Here is a 15,743-nt window from a genome sequence, read left to right on the forward strand (position 1 = left end):
GTTCACCAGGCGGTGGCAACCGTTCGTCGAATACCTCACAGAAAGATAGAGGGAATGGAAAAGAAGAAGACAGCAGCAGCAACCGGGGGGGGGGGGGGGGGGGTGTAGGGGAGGAAGGGGGTGTAGGGGAGGGGGGGGTGTAGGGGAGGAAGGGGGTGTAGGGGAGGAGGGGGTGTAGGGGAGGGGGGGGTGTAGGGGAGGGGGGGTGTAGGGGAGGGGGGAGGTAGGGAAGGGGGGGGAGGTAGGGAAGGGGGGGGGAGGTGGGGGGGGGGGGGAGGAACCAGAAGGACTCTCAGGGATGTTAGTGTACATGTATAATATGTATAGGTTGTTGTTATAGGTAATTGTATATTGGACTGTTGAATTGTATTTTTGGAGAGTATTTATTTGGGACAAGGCAGTTGCCATTTAGTTTTGTTTTTTAATTTTGATGTTGTTTATATATTATTTATTTCTTGCTTAAAACTGGCCATTGTTATTTATATTGTTATATTACTGTGTAAAGGATACACAATGTACTGTCATGGTTGGCCAAAAGTTTTGAATAAAATATATATTAAAAAAAAAAATATCCTGGGAGGGAGGTTTTCTAGTACTCTTCGGGAGGGTTTAAACTAATTTGGCAGGGGAATGGGAACCGGATTTGTAGTCCAGCAACTAAGGTAGCCGATATTCAGGACGCCAAAGCGTGTAATGAGGCAGTGGGGAAGGGAACACTGACAAAGGAGAGTACTTGCAGGCACGGAGATGGGTTGAAGTGTGTATACTTCAACGCAAGAAGCATCAGGAATAAGGTGGGTGAACTTAAAGCATGGATCAGTACTTGGGACTACGATGTGGTGGCCATCACGGAAACTTGGATAGAAGAGGGGCAGAAATGGTTGTTGGAGATCCCTGGTTATAGATGTTTCAATAAGATAAGGGAGGGGGGTAAAAGAGGTGGGGGGGATGCATTGTTAATTAGAGATAGTATAACAGCTGCAGAAAGGCAGTTCGAGGAGTATCACCCTAATGAGGTAGTATGGGTTGAAGTCAGAAATAGGAAAGGAGCAGTCACCTTGTTAGGAGTTTTCTATAGGCCCCCCAATAGTAGCAGAGATGTGGAGGAACAGATTGGGATACAGATTTTGGAAAGGTGCAGAAGTCACAGGGTAGTAGTAGTCATGGGTGACTTTAACTTCCCAAATATTGAGTGGAAACTCTTTAGATCAAATAGTTTGGATGGGGTGGTGTTTGTGCAGTGTGTCCAGGAAGCTTTTCTAACACAGTATGTAGATTGTCCGACCAGAGGAGGGGCAATATTGGATTTAGTACTTGGTAATGAACCAGGGCAAGTGATAGATTTGTTAGTGGGGGAGCATTTTGGAGATTGTGACCACAATTCTGTGACTTTCACTTTAGTAATGGAGAGGGATAGGTGCGTGCAACAGGGCAAGGTTTACAATTGGGGGAAGGGTAAATACGATGTTGTCAGACAAGAATTGAAGTGCATAAGTTGGGAACATAGGCTGTCAGGCAAGGACACAAGTGAAATGTGGAACTTGTTCAAGGAACAGGTACTACGTGTCCTTGATATGAATGTCCCTGTCAGGCAGGGAAGAGATGGTCGAGTGAGGGAACCATGGCTGACAAGAGAGGTTGAATGTCTTGTTAAGAGGAAAAAGGAGACTTATGTAAGGCTGAGGAAACAAGGTTCCTACAGGGCATTGGAGGGATACAAGATAGCCAGGAGGGAACTGAAGAAAGGGATTAGGAGAGCTAAGAGAGGGCATGAACAATCTTTGGCGGGTAGGATCAAGGAAAACCCCAAGGCCTTTTACACCTATGTGAGAAATATGAGAATGACTAGAGCGAGGGTAGGTCCGATCAAGGACAGTAGCGGGAGATTGTGTATTGAGTCTGAAGAGATAGGAGAGGTCTTGAACGAGTACTTTTCTTCTGTATTTACAAATGAGAGGGGCGATAGTGTTGGAGAGGACAGTGTGAAACAGACTGGTAAGCTCGAGGAAATACTTGTTAGGAAGGAAGATGTGTTGGGCATTTTGAAAAACTTGAGGATAGACAAGTCCCCCGGGCCTGACGGGATATATCCAAGGATTCTATGGGAAGCAAGAGATGAAATTGCAGAGCCGTTGGCAATGATCTTTTCGTCCTCACTGTCAACAGGGGTGGTACCAGGGGATTGGAGAGTGGCGAATGTCGTGCCCCTGTTCAAAAAAGGGACTAGGGATAACCCTGGGAATTACAGGCCAGTTAGTCTTACTTCGGTGGTAGGCGAAGTAATGGAACGGGTACTGAAGGATAGGATTTCTGAGCATCTGGAAAGACACTGCTTGATTCGGGATAGTCAGCACGGATTTGTGAGGGGTAGGTCTTGCCTTACAGATCTTATTGAATTCTTTGAGGAGGTGACCAAGCATGTGGATGAAGGTAAAGCAGTGGATGTAGTGTACATGGATTTTAGTAAGGCATTTGATAAGGTTCCCCATGGTAGGCTTCTGCAGAAAGTAAGGAGGCATGGGATAGTGGGAAATTTGGCCAGTTGGATAACGAACTGGCTAACCGATAGAAGTCAGAGAGTGGTGGTGGATGGCAAATATTCAGCCTGGATCCCAGTTACCAGTGGCGTACCGCAGGGATCAGTTCTGGGTCCTCTGCTGTTTGTGATTTTCATTAATGACTTGGATGAGGGAGTTGAAGGGTGGGTCAGTAAATTTGCAGACGATACGAAGATTGGTGGAGTTGTGGATAGTAAGGAGGGCTGTTGTCGGCTGCAAAGAGACATAGATAGGATGCAGAGCTGGGCTGAGAAGTGGCAGATGGAGTTTAACCCTGAAAAGTGTGAGGTTGTCCATTTTGGAAGGACAAATATGAATGCGGAATACAGGGTTAACGGTAGAGTTCTTGGCAATGTGGAGGAGCAGAGAGATCTTGGGGTCTACGTTCATACATCTTTGAAAGTTGCCACTCAAGTGGATAGAGCTGTGAAGAAGGCCTATGGTGTGCTCGCGTTCATTAACAGAGGGATTGAATTTAAGAGCCGTGAGGTGATGATGCAGCTGTACAAAACTTTGGTAAGGCCACATTTGGAGTACTGTGTACAGTTCTGGTCACCTCATTTTAGGAAGGATGTGGAAGCTTTGGAAAAGGTGCAAAGAAGATTTACCAGGATGTTACCTGGAATGGAGAGTAGGTCTTACGAGGAAAGGTTGAGGGTGCTAGGCCTTTTCTCATTAGAACGGAGAAGGATGAGGGGCGACTTGATAGAGGTTTATAAGATGATCAGGGGAATAGATAGAGTAGACAGTCAGAGACTTTTTCCCCGGATGGAACAAACCATTACAAGGGGACATAAATTTAAGGTGAAAGGTGGAAGATATAGGAGGGATATCAGAGGTAGGTTCTTTACCCAGAGAGTAGTGGGGGCATGGAATGCACTGCCTGTGGAAGTAGTTGAGTCGGAAACATTAGGGACCTTCAAGCAGCTATTGGATAGGTACATGGATTATGGTAAAATGATATAGTGTAGATTTATTTGTTCTTAAGGGCAGCACGGTAGCATTGTGGATAGCACAATTGCTTCACAGCTCCAGGGTCCCAGGTTCCATTCCGGCTTGGGTCATTGTCTGTGCGGAGTCTGCATGTCCTCCCCGTGTCTGCGTGGGTTTCCTCTGGGTGCTCCGGTTTCCTCCCACAGTCCAAAGATGTGCAGGGTAGGTGGCCATGATAAATTGCCCTTAGTGTCCAAAATTGCCCTTGGTGTTGGGTGGAGGTGTTGAGTTTGGGTGGGGTGCTCTTTCCAAGAGCCGGTGCAGACTCAGGGGGCCGAATGGCCTCCTTCTGCACTGTAAATTCAATGATAATCTATGATTAATCTAGGACAAAGGTTCGGCACAACATCGTGGGCCGAAGGGCCTGTTCTGTGCTGTATTTTCTATGTTCTATGCTCTATTACAACTCCACTCTAGCAAACACCTTTTCGGCATCTGGGGAAACAAACAGCTCAGGTTTGGGCACCAAGGAGGGGAAAAGGGCAATGTTCAGAGGCGACGTATATTGGCTGACAATTGCTGATCCTTTAGGAAGCTTGTCTGATCCTCCAAGATCACCTCTGGGAGACAGTGTTCCGGCCGCAGCACTGGCAAGTAACTCAACACCTGCATTTAAGAGTGATATCGGTCGATGCGACCCATGCTCTGTTGGTTCCTTGTCTTTCTTGGGAATCAAGGAAATGGAGGCCTTTGTAAAGTTAGACGGCAATGAATCGTGGGCTAAGGAATCATTAATATATACAGAATTAAAGGTACCAACTGTTCCGCAAACTGCTTATAAAATTTAATGGGAAGCATTCCAGGCCAGGAACTTTACCAGTCTGCATCAACCCATTATTACATTTCATGATTTTCTCTGGGCCCAATGGGGATTCCAACTCCTCACTCTTCACCCCCGCCACAGCTGGAATGGATAGGCTGTCCAAAATGTCAGTCATGACCAATCCCTCAGCTGGAAGCTCCGATCTGGAGACCCCAATAGAACAATTCAAATGCTGCATTAACCTTAGGTAGGGTGGAAACCAGGTTGCTGCTCGAGTAACATACCTTTACGATCTCCCGGGAAGCCACTAATCGCTTCAGCTGGGTGAGCTCAGATGCGACTGGCCTTCTCTTCGCATTCATAAAACATATCCCTCAATGGTCGCTGCTAGCCTGTTGACAATAACTCAAATTGTGCCTGCAGCTTTTACCTACTTGCCAACAACTCCGGGGTACAGGCATGTGAGTACTGGTGGTCCGCCTCAAGGATGGAATCCACCAGCCTCTCCCGCTCTGCCCCTGCTGTCTTCACCATGTGCATTTTGTAGGAGATAATGCCTTCCCCCGAGGACCACCTTAAGGGTTTCCCACAGCATAGGAGGTGAGATTGACTCACTTTTGTTACATTTTATATATTCCCAAATGGCGGTGGACATGCATTCACAAAATTTCTTGTCCACTCATGATGTCATGCCCAACCACCAACGCGGATACAAGGAGGGACCTGACACTAGCACCAAATCAACAGTGCGGGGCATGGTCTGAAATCACAAGTGCCGAGTAACCAGCTGCCACCACAGAAGGGAGGAGAGACCTATCCACCACAAAGAAAATCTATCCGCGGGTATACCTGATGCATATGTGAGAGAAATGAAAAAACTAAACTAGGGTTCAAAACACAATTAAAGATCCCGCACAAAATAAACTGATGTGAATCCCAAGTCAGGGAGGGAGGCTAGCAGATTATGAATAAAATCGTCACATTTTGGGGCATACATATTAACCAGAACCACCGAGTGGTCGCCAAAGAGCCATAGACAGTAACATGTCTGACATTGGGGTTGGCCAAGAGCTAAGCAACAGAAAACTGAACCGTTTTATTAATATTGCCACACTACCATCAAAGCCTGAATGAAAGACTGTTCCACCCTTTCCGTAGCCTTGTCTGGTCTCCGACCCGCAAATGAATATCTTGAAAAAACACCACGCCAGAATTTATACTCTTAAGGTGAGCAAATACCTTCGACTTTTTCACTGGACTATTCAACCTCCTGACATTCCAGTTGACCAAACGAATTGGGGGTCTTGAAGTGAAATAAAGTTTCACACCACACCCATGCCCCTCAATCTGGAGTCAGCCATTTCCACCAAGAGATTGCCCTTCAGATACATAACAGGTACATCACACAGGCTAACCAAGATGGCCACCAAACCAAATTACAAGACTAAACAAAAGAAAAATCTGCAGACACTGTCAGCAAACTACCTCCTCCCCCCTTGTCCATGCCCTCGTATACTACCACACCCAAAGAAGCAAGATGAACACAAATAAATAAAATCTACTTCTGACAAACTTAAACAAGAGCTCGAAGCTCATTATCTCAAAACTACTATAATGAGCTGCAGTCAACCCTTCAACACCTCCCTGTTATCTAACCTTAGATTAGCTGGGAGGATCCCAACTAGAGTGAAGAAAAATGGTTTAAAAACAAAATACTAAAACCCCACAAACCATTGTGCTCCAACAGGGAGCCATAGATTTTCATAACAATCAGAAGAGAATTCCACATAAAACTAAACCCCATATCTAAGCCGAAACTAAAAATTCAACCCCAACTGCAGGAAAATGCCAAAATAAACATGGAACCCCATATCAACACCCAAAAAACTTAATCACACCGCATTCAACCCTTGCTTGGCAAAGCAATGCACACTTCCCAGCGCATCAAATAAATAGTCCTTTCCCTCAAAAGTCACTCTTAGCCGCGCAGGGTACACTACACCAAATCGGACTTCACTTTTGTTGAACGCAGCCCTCTTCTTCGTCAGCTCCGGTCCCATATCTTGGTAAATCCTGATGGCATGACCCTCCCATTTGGAGTCACAATGATCCTTCGCCCACCTGAGAACCCGCTCTTTCTCTTTGAAGCTATAGAGCTTCACTATTACCGCACGGGGTGGATTCTCAGAACAAGGCCTCTGCCAGAGTTTCTGGTAGGCTCGGTCCAACTCAGAAGGGGAAGTGAGTCCATCCTCTTCTACCATCTTCCTAAACATCTCTGCAAAGTACTCCATGGGCATTGGGCCTCCATCCCCTCTGGTAGCCCCACAATTCGAACGCTTTGCCTCCTGGACCGATTCACTAAATCAGTAATCTCGGCCTTCAGCGATTTATTTGCTTTGTCCACCAAATACATCTCTGCTTCCAGTGAGGCAATCTGATCACTATGTCTCCAAAGGGCCACTTCCATGTCTTTTATCATGGCTCCATGGGCTTTCACGGTTTTGTTGGTCTTCTCCAAAGCCACTCATATAGGGGCAGAGGTCTCCTCCAGCGATTTCCCGAGGTCCCCTGACACAACCCGCCAGCATTTAGCAAATTCTTCTCACCAAGATATTAGAAAGCATCTTGGCCATTAGTGGAGTGGGAGTCCCTGAGGCTGCCTCCGCCATTTTATCTGCCGATGAACTCCAAGAGGCCTCAGATTCCAGCAACGAACTCCTACTGACTGCCTTTTCCCCCCTGAATTTTCTGGGCATTTCACCTAGATAGAATCCTTATCCCATTAATTATGTGGATTTTCAAAAGAACATATCCTTTTAAACTAGGAGAGTACTCTAGTGGATGCCACCTTGTGCACGTCTTCCCCCTACATAACACCATCAGAACTCAATTTATGAGAAAGTTGACCTAAATTCACAAGAGAGCAGCTTCTGAGCCTGCTAAACCAAATGGATTCAAGGACATCATATCAGGCGGGAAAGCTTAATAACTGTATACAGGTAATCGGTAGAGACTGTAGGACTTGCAGAAGTCAGATGGAATAGAAGAATTACGCACTTCAAAGATGAGAAACATTGAAATGGAGTAGGAATCTTGATAAACATAAGATCCAAGAGATCAATTCAAGGTCAGTGGCCAATCTCAGTGATCATGATTACAGTGAAGGGAAACTTTTTGATCTGGTTGTCATACAAGTTTTTGCTCTGTCAAAACTTCACAGTGAGCAGGAAACAGAGGGATTTTACGGTGACACCCTGAACTGTTATGATCAAGTTAAGTCAATTGATGTGAAAGAGAAAATGCTGGAAAATCTCAGCAGGTCTGGCAGCATCTGTAGGGAGAGAAAAGAGCTAACGTTTCGAGTCCGATGACTCTTTGTCAAAGCTAACAGACTGAGAAAGTGGGAAATATTTATACTGTGGAGTGAGAATGAAAGATGAGTCATAGCCACAGAAACCCAGGGAAATCCCAGCCACAATCCCTCATCTTTGCAGTAATTTGCTTTTATCCAGTGTAAGTCAATTGATGTGGTACATGTAATGGACGACTTAAATGCTAAAGTTGGTGAAGGAAGATCAGGGATGCATGTCAATCAATATGGCCTCGGATCGAGGAATAAAAGAGGAGAGACTGACAGAAGTTTGTCAAGAAAATGACCTGATTCTAACAAATACCTTTAAGCCACTAAAAGAAGACTTGGAGAAATACAGACCAAGATTTTAGAAACTGTATGAAGAACATTCATGCAATCCTGGTGTGGACATCAATTCCATTTGTTGTCTCCTCATAGCAAAATTAATTTAAAAAGGATAATACCAAAAAGAAAAAGATGTGTGACCATGTCGTCATTGACATGTTGAAGGATGAGACGATCAGAGAATCATTCATTCTTAAAGATAAAAACCAAGTATGAATGTCTCCGGATTGAGGGATCAGAAGAGATTTCAGAACTGGAAATAGAAAGCAAATGGAAAAAAGTGGAAGTGTATATATAACATGCTGCAAAGGAAATATTACCAAAACTGAAAAGAAAAAGAGACGAGGAGTGGATAAAAGATGAGATGCGAGACAGAAAAGAAATGCACATGACTATGAGGAAATTGAAAATAAAATAAAGGATGCATGTTGGCAGTTAAGAGAAATGGTATAATGAGATGTGTGATGAAGGATTGAAGCTGGAAAGAAATCACAAAATGAGAGTCATGCTGCACAACATGAAATCCTTGACAGAAAGAAAGGAATAACAACAGATAGTGGGTGAATAAAATACAAAGATGGTAAAATATTATTTGAAACAGATTCAGTTGCAAAAAGGATGGAAAAAAGTGAATTGAACAATGATTGAAATCGAGGTAAGCCTCTAGATATAGAGGCAAATGAAGAACCAAACATCATGATATGAGGTAAAGAATGCTTTGAAATTGATGAGTACGGGAGAAGCTCCAGGCAAAGATGAAGTAGCAACAGAACATCAAAAAATCCCTGAAGAAACAGAATTAGAAGTGATTATGGAAATTTGTGATCAAATCTATACCAAAAGATACATTCTAAGTGACTCGAGACATTCTGTATTTCAGTTACCTAAGAAACCTAAAGCAATGGAGTGCAATCATTTTAGAACAATAAACTTACTGACTTGTTTCATTAAAGTGATCATGAAAATCATAATGGAGAGAAATGATAACACAATTGAAATAACAATTAGTGAAGCACAGCCTAGTTTTCGACCTAGAGTAGGAGTGAGAGAGGGAATATTTAACCTAAGAACAATATTTGATAAATATCTAGAAGTAAACAAACATTTACATGTGCTTCATAGACTATGAAAAAATGTTCAATCATGTTTATCACCAAAAGTTAATGGACATGTTGCTGAAATGTGACATTTTATCGAGAACCTATATTGGGACCAAATAGCAAGCATCGAGCTATAAGATAAGCAATCAGATATGTTTCAAGTGAAGTGAAGCATATGACAAGGCTGTGTACTCTAAACAATATTATTCAATCTGTACACAGAACAAATATTCAGAGAATTTAATATACTCTTGGGTAAAAATTGGAGGCAAGAACATAAACTTGTGGTAAGCTAACAACATAGCGTTACTTGTAGAATCAGAAGAGGTTCTACAAAATAAAAGTAAAATCTAGAAGTTTAGTATATGGGTTGAGTATGAGTACCAAAAAGACAAAATCATTGGTGGTCAGAAGGATTACATTATTAGAAACTAGAATGAATATTGAAGTGGATGTTGTCACACTGGATAGGTTTGTCTATTTGGGACAATTGACAGAAGATGGTTGATGACATGTAAAGTTAGAAGAGGGATAGAGATAGCCAGAGGTAATTTTGTGAAGATGAAGGATGTGTTACCAATAAGAAAACTCAAGCTTGTGACAAGGAAAAAGTTCATAAGATACTATTTGTTTTATTCAGTCAAGGGACATGGACATCGCTGACTAGGCCAGCATTTCTTACCCAATCCAAATTGCCCATGAGAAGGTGGGGTTGAGCCGCCTTCTTGAACTGCTGCAGTTTATCATGTGGTGTAGGTACACCCACAGTGCTGTTAAGAAGGGAGTTTCAGGATTTTGACCACTTGCAGGTGGTGGTGTTCCCATGTAGGCAGGTTGCCCTTGTCCTAGATGGTAGAAAGTCATGGGTTTTGAAGGTGAAAAGCAGAGATAGTTTTCTTTCAGGTTTTAAATATTTTTTCCTGGGATGTGGACGTCACTGGTACGGCCAGCATTTGTTGCCATCCCTAATTGCTGTGGGTCTGGAGTCAGGACGGCAGGTTTCTTCCCGAAAGGACATTCGTGCACCAGATGGGTTTTTATGACAATCGACAATGGTCACCATTAGACTTTAATTCCAGATTTTTATCGAATTCAAATTGCTGTGGTGGTTTTTGCACTTGGGTCCCCAGAGCATTGCCTGCATCTCTGGATTATTAGTTCAGTGACAATACCACTACGCCACCGCCTCATCTTTATTTCATTACTTTTCATTTAGTCAAATACAGGAATTTAAATGAAACATTACACCTGGATTGAGATTACTTGCAAGGATCAGGGATTTCCCCCATCTTGCTCTTTGATAATTAAATTACCACAACCATTTATTTCCAAAATGAAATACATAGAACATAGAACATTACAGCGCAGTACAGGCCCTTCGGCCCTCAATGTTGCGCCGACCTGTGAAACCACTCTCAATCCCATCTACACTATTCCCTTATCGTCCATATGTCTATCCAATGACCATTTGAATGCCCTTAGTGTTGGCGAGTCCACTACTGTTGCAGGCAGGGCATTCCACGCCCTTACTACTCTCTGAGTAAAGAACCTACCTCTGACATCTGTCTTATATCTATCTCCCCTAAATTTAAAGCTATGTCCCCTCGTGCTAGACAATAACCATCCGAGGAAAAAGGCTCTCACTGTCCAGCCTATCCAATCCTCTGATCATCTTGTATGCCTCAATTAAGTCAGCTCTTAACCTTCTTCTCTCTAACGAAAACAGCCTAAAGTCCCTCAGTCTTTCCTCATAAGATCTTCCCTCCATACCAGGCAACATTCTGGTAAATCTCCTCTGCACCCTTTCCAATGCTTCCACATCCTTCCTATAATGCAGCGACCAGAATTGCACGCAATACTCCAAATGTGGCCGCACCAAAGTTTTGTACAGCTGCAACATGACCTCATGGCTCCGAAACTCAATCCCTCTACCAATAAAAGCTAATACACCGTACGCCTTCTTAACAACCCTCTCAACCTAGGTGGCAACTTTCAGGGATCTATGTACATGGATACCGAGATCTCTCTGCTCGTCCACACTGCCAAGAATCTTAGCATTAGCCCAGTACTCTGTCTTCCTGTTATTCCTTCCAAAACGAATCACCTCACACTTTTCTGTATTAAACTCCATTTGCCACCTCTCAGGCCAGCGCTGCAGCTTATCTATGTCCCTCTGTAACTTGTAACATCCTTCCACACTGTCCACAACTTCACCGACTTTAGTGTCATCTGCAAATTTACTCACCCATCCTTCTACGCCCATCTCCAAGTCATTTATAAAAATGACAAACAGCAGAAGCCCCAAAACAGATCCTTGTGGTACACCATTAGTAACTGGACTCCAGTCTGAACATTTCCCATCAACCACCACCCTTTGTCTTCTTCCAGCTAGCTAATTTCTGATCCAAACTGCTAAATCACCCTGAATCCCATGCCTCTGTATTTTCTGTAGTAGCCTACCGTGCGAACCTTATCAAGCGCTTTACTGAATTCCATATACACCACATCAACTGCTTTACCCTCATCCATCCTGTTTGGTCACCTTCTCAAAGAGGAGTCACCTTCTCAAAGGGTAGGCACGACCTACCCTTCACAAAACCGTGTTGACTATCTCTAATCAAATTATTCCTTTCCAGATGATTATACATCCTATCTCTTATAAACCTTTCCAAGACTTTGCCCACAACAGAAGTAAGGCTCACTGGTCTATAGTTACCTGGGTTGTCTCTACTCCCCTTCTTGAACAAGGGGACAACATTTGCTATCCTCCAGTCTTCTGGCACTATTCCTGTAGACAAAGATGACTAAAAGATCAAAGCCAAAGGCTCAGCAATCTCCTACCTAGCTTCCCAGAGAATCCTAGGATAAATCCCATCCGGCCAAGGGGACTTATCTATTTTCACACTTTCCAGAATTGCTAACACCTTCTCCTTATGGACCTCAAGCCCTTCTAGTCTAGTAGCCTCAATCTCCGTATTCTCCTCAACACCATTGTCTTTTTCCTGTGTGAATACTGACGAAAAATATTCATTTAGCACCTCTCCTATCTCCTCAGACTCCAAGCACAACTTCCCACTACTGTCCTTGACTGGCCCTACTCTTACCCGAGTCATTCGTTTATTCCTGACATATCTATAGAAAGCTTTAGGGTTATCCTTGATCCTGCCTGCCAAAGACTTCTCATGTCCCCTCCTGGCTCTTCTTAGCTCTCTCTTTAGGTCCTTCCTAGCTAACTTGTAACTCTTGAGCGCCCTAACGGAACCTTCATGTCTCCTCTTTACATAAGCCTCCTTCTTCCTCTTGACAAGTGTTTCGACTGCTTTAGTAAACCACGGTTCCCTTGCTCGACCACTTCCTCCCTGCCTGACAGGTACATACTTATCAAGGACACGCAGTAGCTGTTCCTTGAACCAGCTCCACATTTCCATTGTGCCCATCCCCTGCAGTTTTCCTCTCCATCCGATGCATCCTAAGTCTTGCCTCATCGCATCATAATTGCCTTTCCCCCAGATATAACTCTTGCCCTGCGGTATATACCTATCTCTTTCCATCACTAAAAGTAGACGTAATCGAATTGTGGTCACTATTACCAAAGTGCTCACCTACCTCCAAATCTAACACCTGTCCTGGTTCATTACCCAGCACCAAATCCAATATGGCCTCGCCTCTCGTTGGCCTATCTACATACTGTGTCAGGAAACCCTCCTGCACACATTGGACAAAAACGGACCCATCTAAAGTACTCGAACTGTAGTGTTTCCAGTCAATATTTGGAAAGTTAAAGTCCCCCATAACAACTACCCTGTTGCTTTCGCTCCTATCCAGAATCATCTTTGCAATCCTTTCCTCTACGTCTCTGGAACTTTTCGGAGGCCTTTAGAAAACTCCCAACAGGGTGATCTCTGCTTTCCTGTTTCTAACCTCAGCCCATACTACCTCAGTAGACGAATCCTCATCAAACGTCCTTTCTGCCACCTTAATACTGTCCTTGACTAACAATGCCACCTCTCCCCCTCTTTTAACACCTTCCCTGAGCTTACTGAAATATCTAAACCCCGGCACCTTCAACAACCATTCCTGTCCCTGCTCTATCCATGTCTCCGAAATGGCTACAACATCGAAGTCCCAGATACCAACCCATGCCGCAAGTTCACCCACCTTATTCCAGATGCTCCGGGCATTGAAGAAGACACACTTTAAACCACCTTCCTGCCTGCCGGTACACTCCTGCAACTTTGACATGACCTCACTACTCTCAACCTCCTGTATACTGGAGCTACAATTCAGGTTCCCAAGCCCCTGCTGAACTAGTTTAAACCCTCCCGAAGAGCATTAGCAAATTTCCCCACCAGGATATTGGTACCCCTCTGGTCCAGGTGTAGTCCATCCCGTTTGTAGAGGTCCCACTGACCCCAGAATGAGCCCCAATTATCCAGAAATCTGAAACCCTCCCTCCTGCACCATACGTACAGTAACAGGGCTGCCTTCTTTCCTTGCTGTGAATATCACTTCTCCAGATCTTGTAGTTGTCAGGCCCGAGCCAGGTGGGTAAAACCGGCGAGGAGGTGGTGGTGGTGGTGGGGATTTCATCGGTTTCTCATTTCCTGGTTCAGGCAATGTTACCTCCTCTGCAAAAAACAATGCAGGATGTGTCACTGTACTATACTCAAAATAATTACTCATCAACACTGACACAGTAGGTAGTGGGGGCAGGTTCAAGTCCAAGAACCATCATCTAGGCTTCAGGCAAAGAGCAAATTTAAAACACCCTCTTTTTGATGCTTTTCAAGCCTTTCACGAATTATCAATTCAGCAGCCCTGTTGGTATGAATCCAGTTCATCGCTGGTGCTCAAGGTCATTTCAAATTATGATTTATTTTAACTGAGGTAGAATTCACATGAAAAAAAACGATTAATTTCATCCAGTGACACCTTATTAAAACTCAGCATGTTACTGTTCTGCTCAGGACTTCATTCTTTTATGGTAGTTACTTAACATATCAATGAGTTGATGTTGGTTAACGTAAAACGCCTGCGTCTACTATTTCTTCGTGACTAGCTGCTCCATACCTAATTGCTTTACCCCATCAGATTCCTCTGGTTTTGCAGTTGGCTTCTGCTCAGGTTCTACTTCCAAGCTAGGAATTCCTTTCATCATATTTGCCTGTGCCTCCACCAGAAGTCGCTCAAATTCCTTCTCGTCGTACTGATTCATGTTTTGTCTTTTTTCTTCCCATTCCCTCTCTGCTGCCTGCAATGAAGTTTAAAATTAGATCTTGAGCTTTACGTACAACTCAGCTCGGTCAAGAATGAACAAGAATTCTCCCATAATGGAAAGAAGGCTCCAAAAAGTGAAGGAAATTTTAGAACAAATTCAAAAGGTAAACTCGATTACCTCGATGGTCATTTTTCGGTGAATGCCCTTTTTGGTACTTGCAGCATGAATTTCATCAATGAAGAGATTTTGACCAGGAGTAGCCTGAGGGGTTGACGACGAGCTCTGAAACTGGTGACTTGGAGCACTTTGGATTTGCGGTATTCCATCTGTCAACTCATGAGGTCGTTTCATCATAACTGGAGAAGTCGGAACCTGGTGAACGGATGCATTCTGGGATTGTTTAGCATTGACAAGAGGGTTCTGGGTAGGATGAACCAATGCTGAAGAGTGATGAGATTGGTGAATTAGGACAGGAGAACTTTGGACGTGGTGGACAACCATATGTGACTCTGACTTCACCAGAGAATTCTGCACCTCGTGAAATGCACCTGGGGGATTTTGTGGGAGATTTGCGAGGAGAATAGCAGCATGCTCCTGAATTTGTAAGGGAGAATCTTTGGACATTTCAGACTCTGTAACTGCGATCGTATTTGCTGAGGTGCTTTTCTGCATTGGATGTGTAGATTCTGGTCCTCTCAAAAAGTCTTCAGTCACGAGCCTGTGAAGAAATTGAAACATTTTAAGGAATATACATTTGGCAGAGTAAATATTTATGTAACAAAAATTTTTTTTTTTTTTTAAGGAATACAGATATGTTTTCTGGTTCTCATAAGTTCAAAATAATTCCACTTTAGACTCAAATGTTGGAGCTTCCTTGAGTGTATATTTTCAGCTCTCCATATGATTGGTGGACTGTTATCCGAAACTTGACAGTTGTGAATTGTGGTGGACAATTAAACAACTAACTGGGGAAGAAGGCTCCACAAGTATCACCATCCTCATTGATGGGAGAGCCCGCGTATCAGTACAAAGGGGGCTTGGCAATATTCCAGCAGTAATTTCAAATACCCGACCTCCAGAACTAGCTATGCCCTAATCAAGCTGTACCAGTGCAGCTACAACACTGTCATTTACACAACATTTTGGAAGACTGCCTGTTCACAAAAAGCAGGAAAAAGCCAACCAGGCCAATTACCATCCCATCAGTCTGCTGTTGCATATCAGTAAAATGATGGAAGGGGTCATCCACAGTGCTATCCAGGTGGCACTTACTCGGCATTAACCCGCTCACTGACACTCAGTTTTGGTTCCACCAGTGCTATTCAGTTTTTGACCTTATTACAGCCTTAGTCCAAACATGGACAATAAAGCTGAGCTCAAGAGGTGAGATGAGAATGACTGCATTGACATC

The 15,743-nt window shown here is 43.8% G+C and overlaps 1 protein-coding gene across 20 annotated transcripts in view; it reads right to left on the bottom strand.

The window, feature by feature from the left end:
- LOC140424893 (sickle tail protein-like) overlaps window positions 1-15,743 on the bottom strand; it is a 931,095-nt gene that overhangs the window by 39,123 nt on the left and 876,229 nt on the right. For all 20 annotated transcript variants that reach the window (XM_072508468.1, XM_072508466.1, XM_072508467.1 and 17 more), the window contains 3 exons: window positions 14,510-15,050; window positions 14,185-14,365; window positions 13,585-13,742 (listed from right to left, as the gene is read on the bottom strand). In XM_072508468.1, the coding sequence (XP_072364569.1) occupies window positions 13,585-13,742; window positions 14,185-14,365; window positions 14,510-15,050 (880 nt within the window). The remainder of the gene's footprint in view (window positions 1-13,584; window positions 13,743-14,184; window positions 14,366-14,509; window positions 15,051-15,743) is intronic.

The sequence above is a fragment of the Scyliorhinus torazame genome, chromosome 6, assembly GCF_047496885.1.
Source record: "Scyliorhinus torazame isolate Kashiwa2021f chromosome 6, sScyTor2.1, whole genome shotgun sequence".
NCBI lineage: Eukaryota > Metazoa > Chordata > Chondrichthyes > Carcharhiniformes > Scyliorhinidae > Scyliorhinus > Scyliorhinus torazame.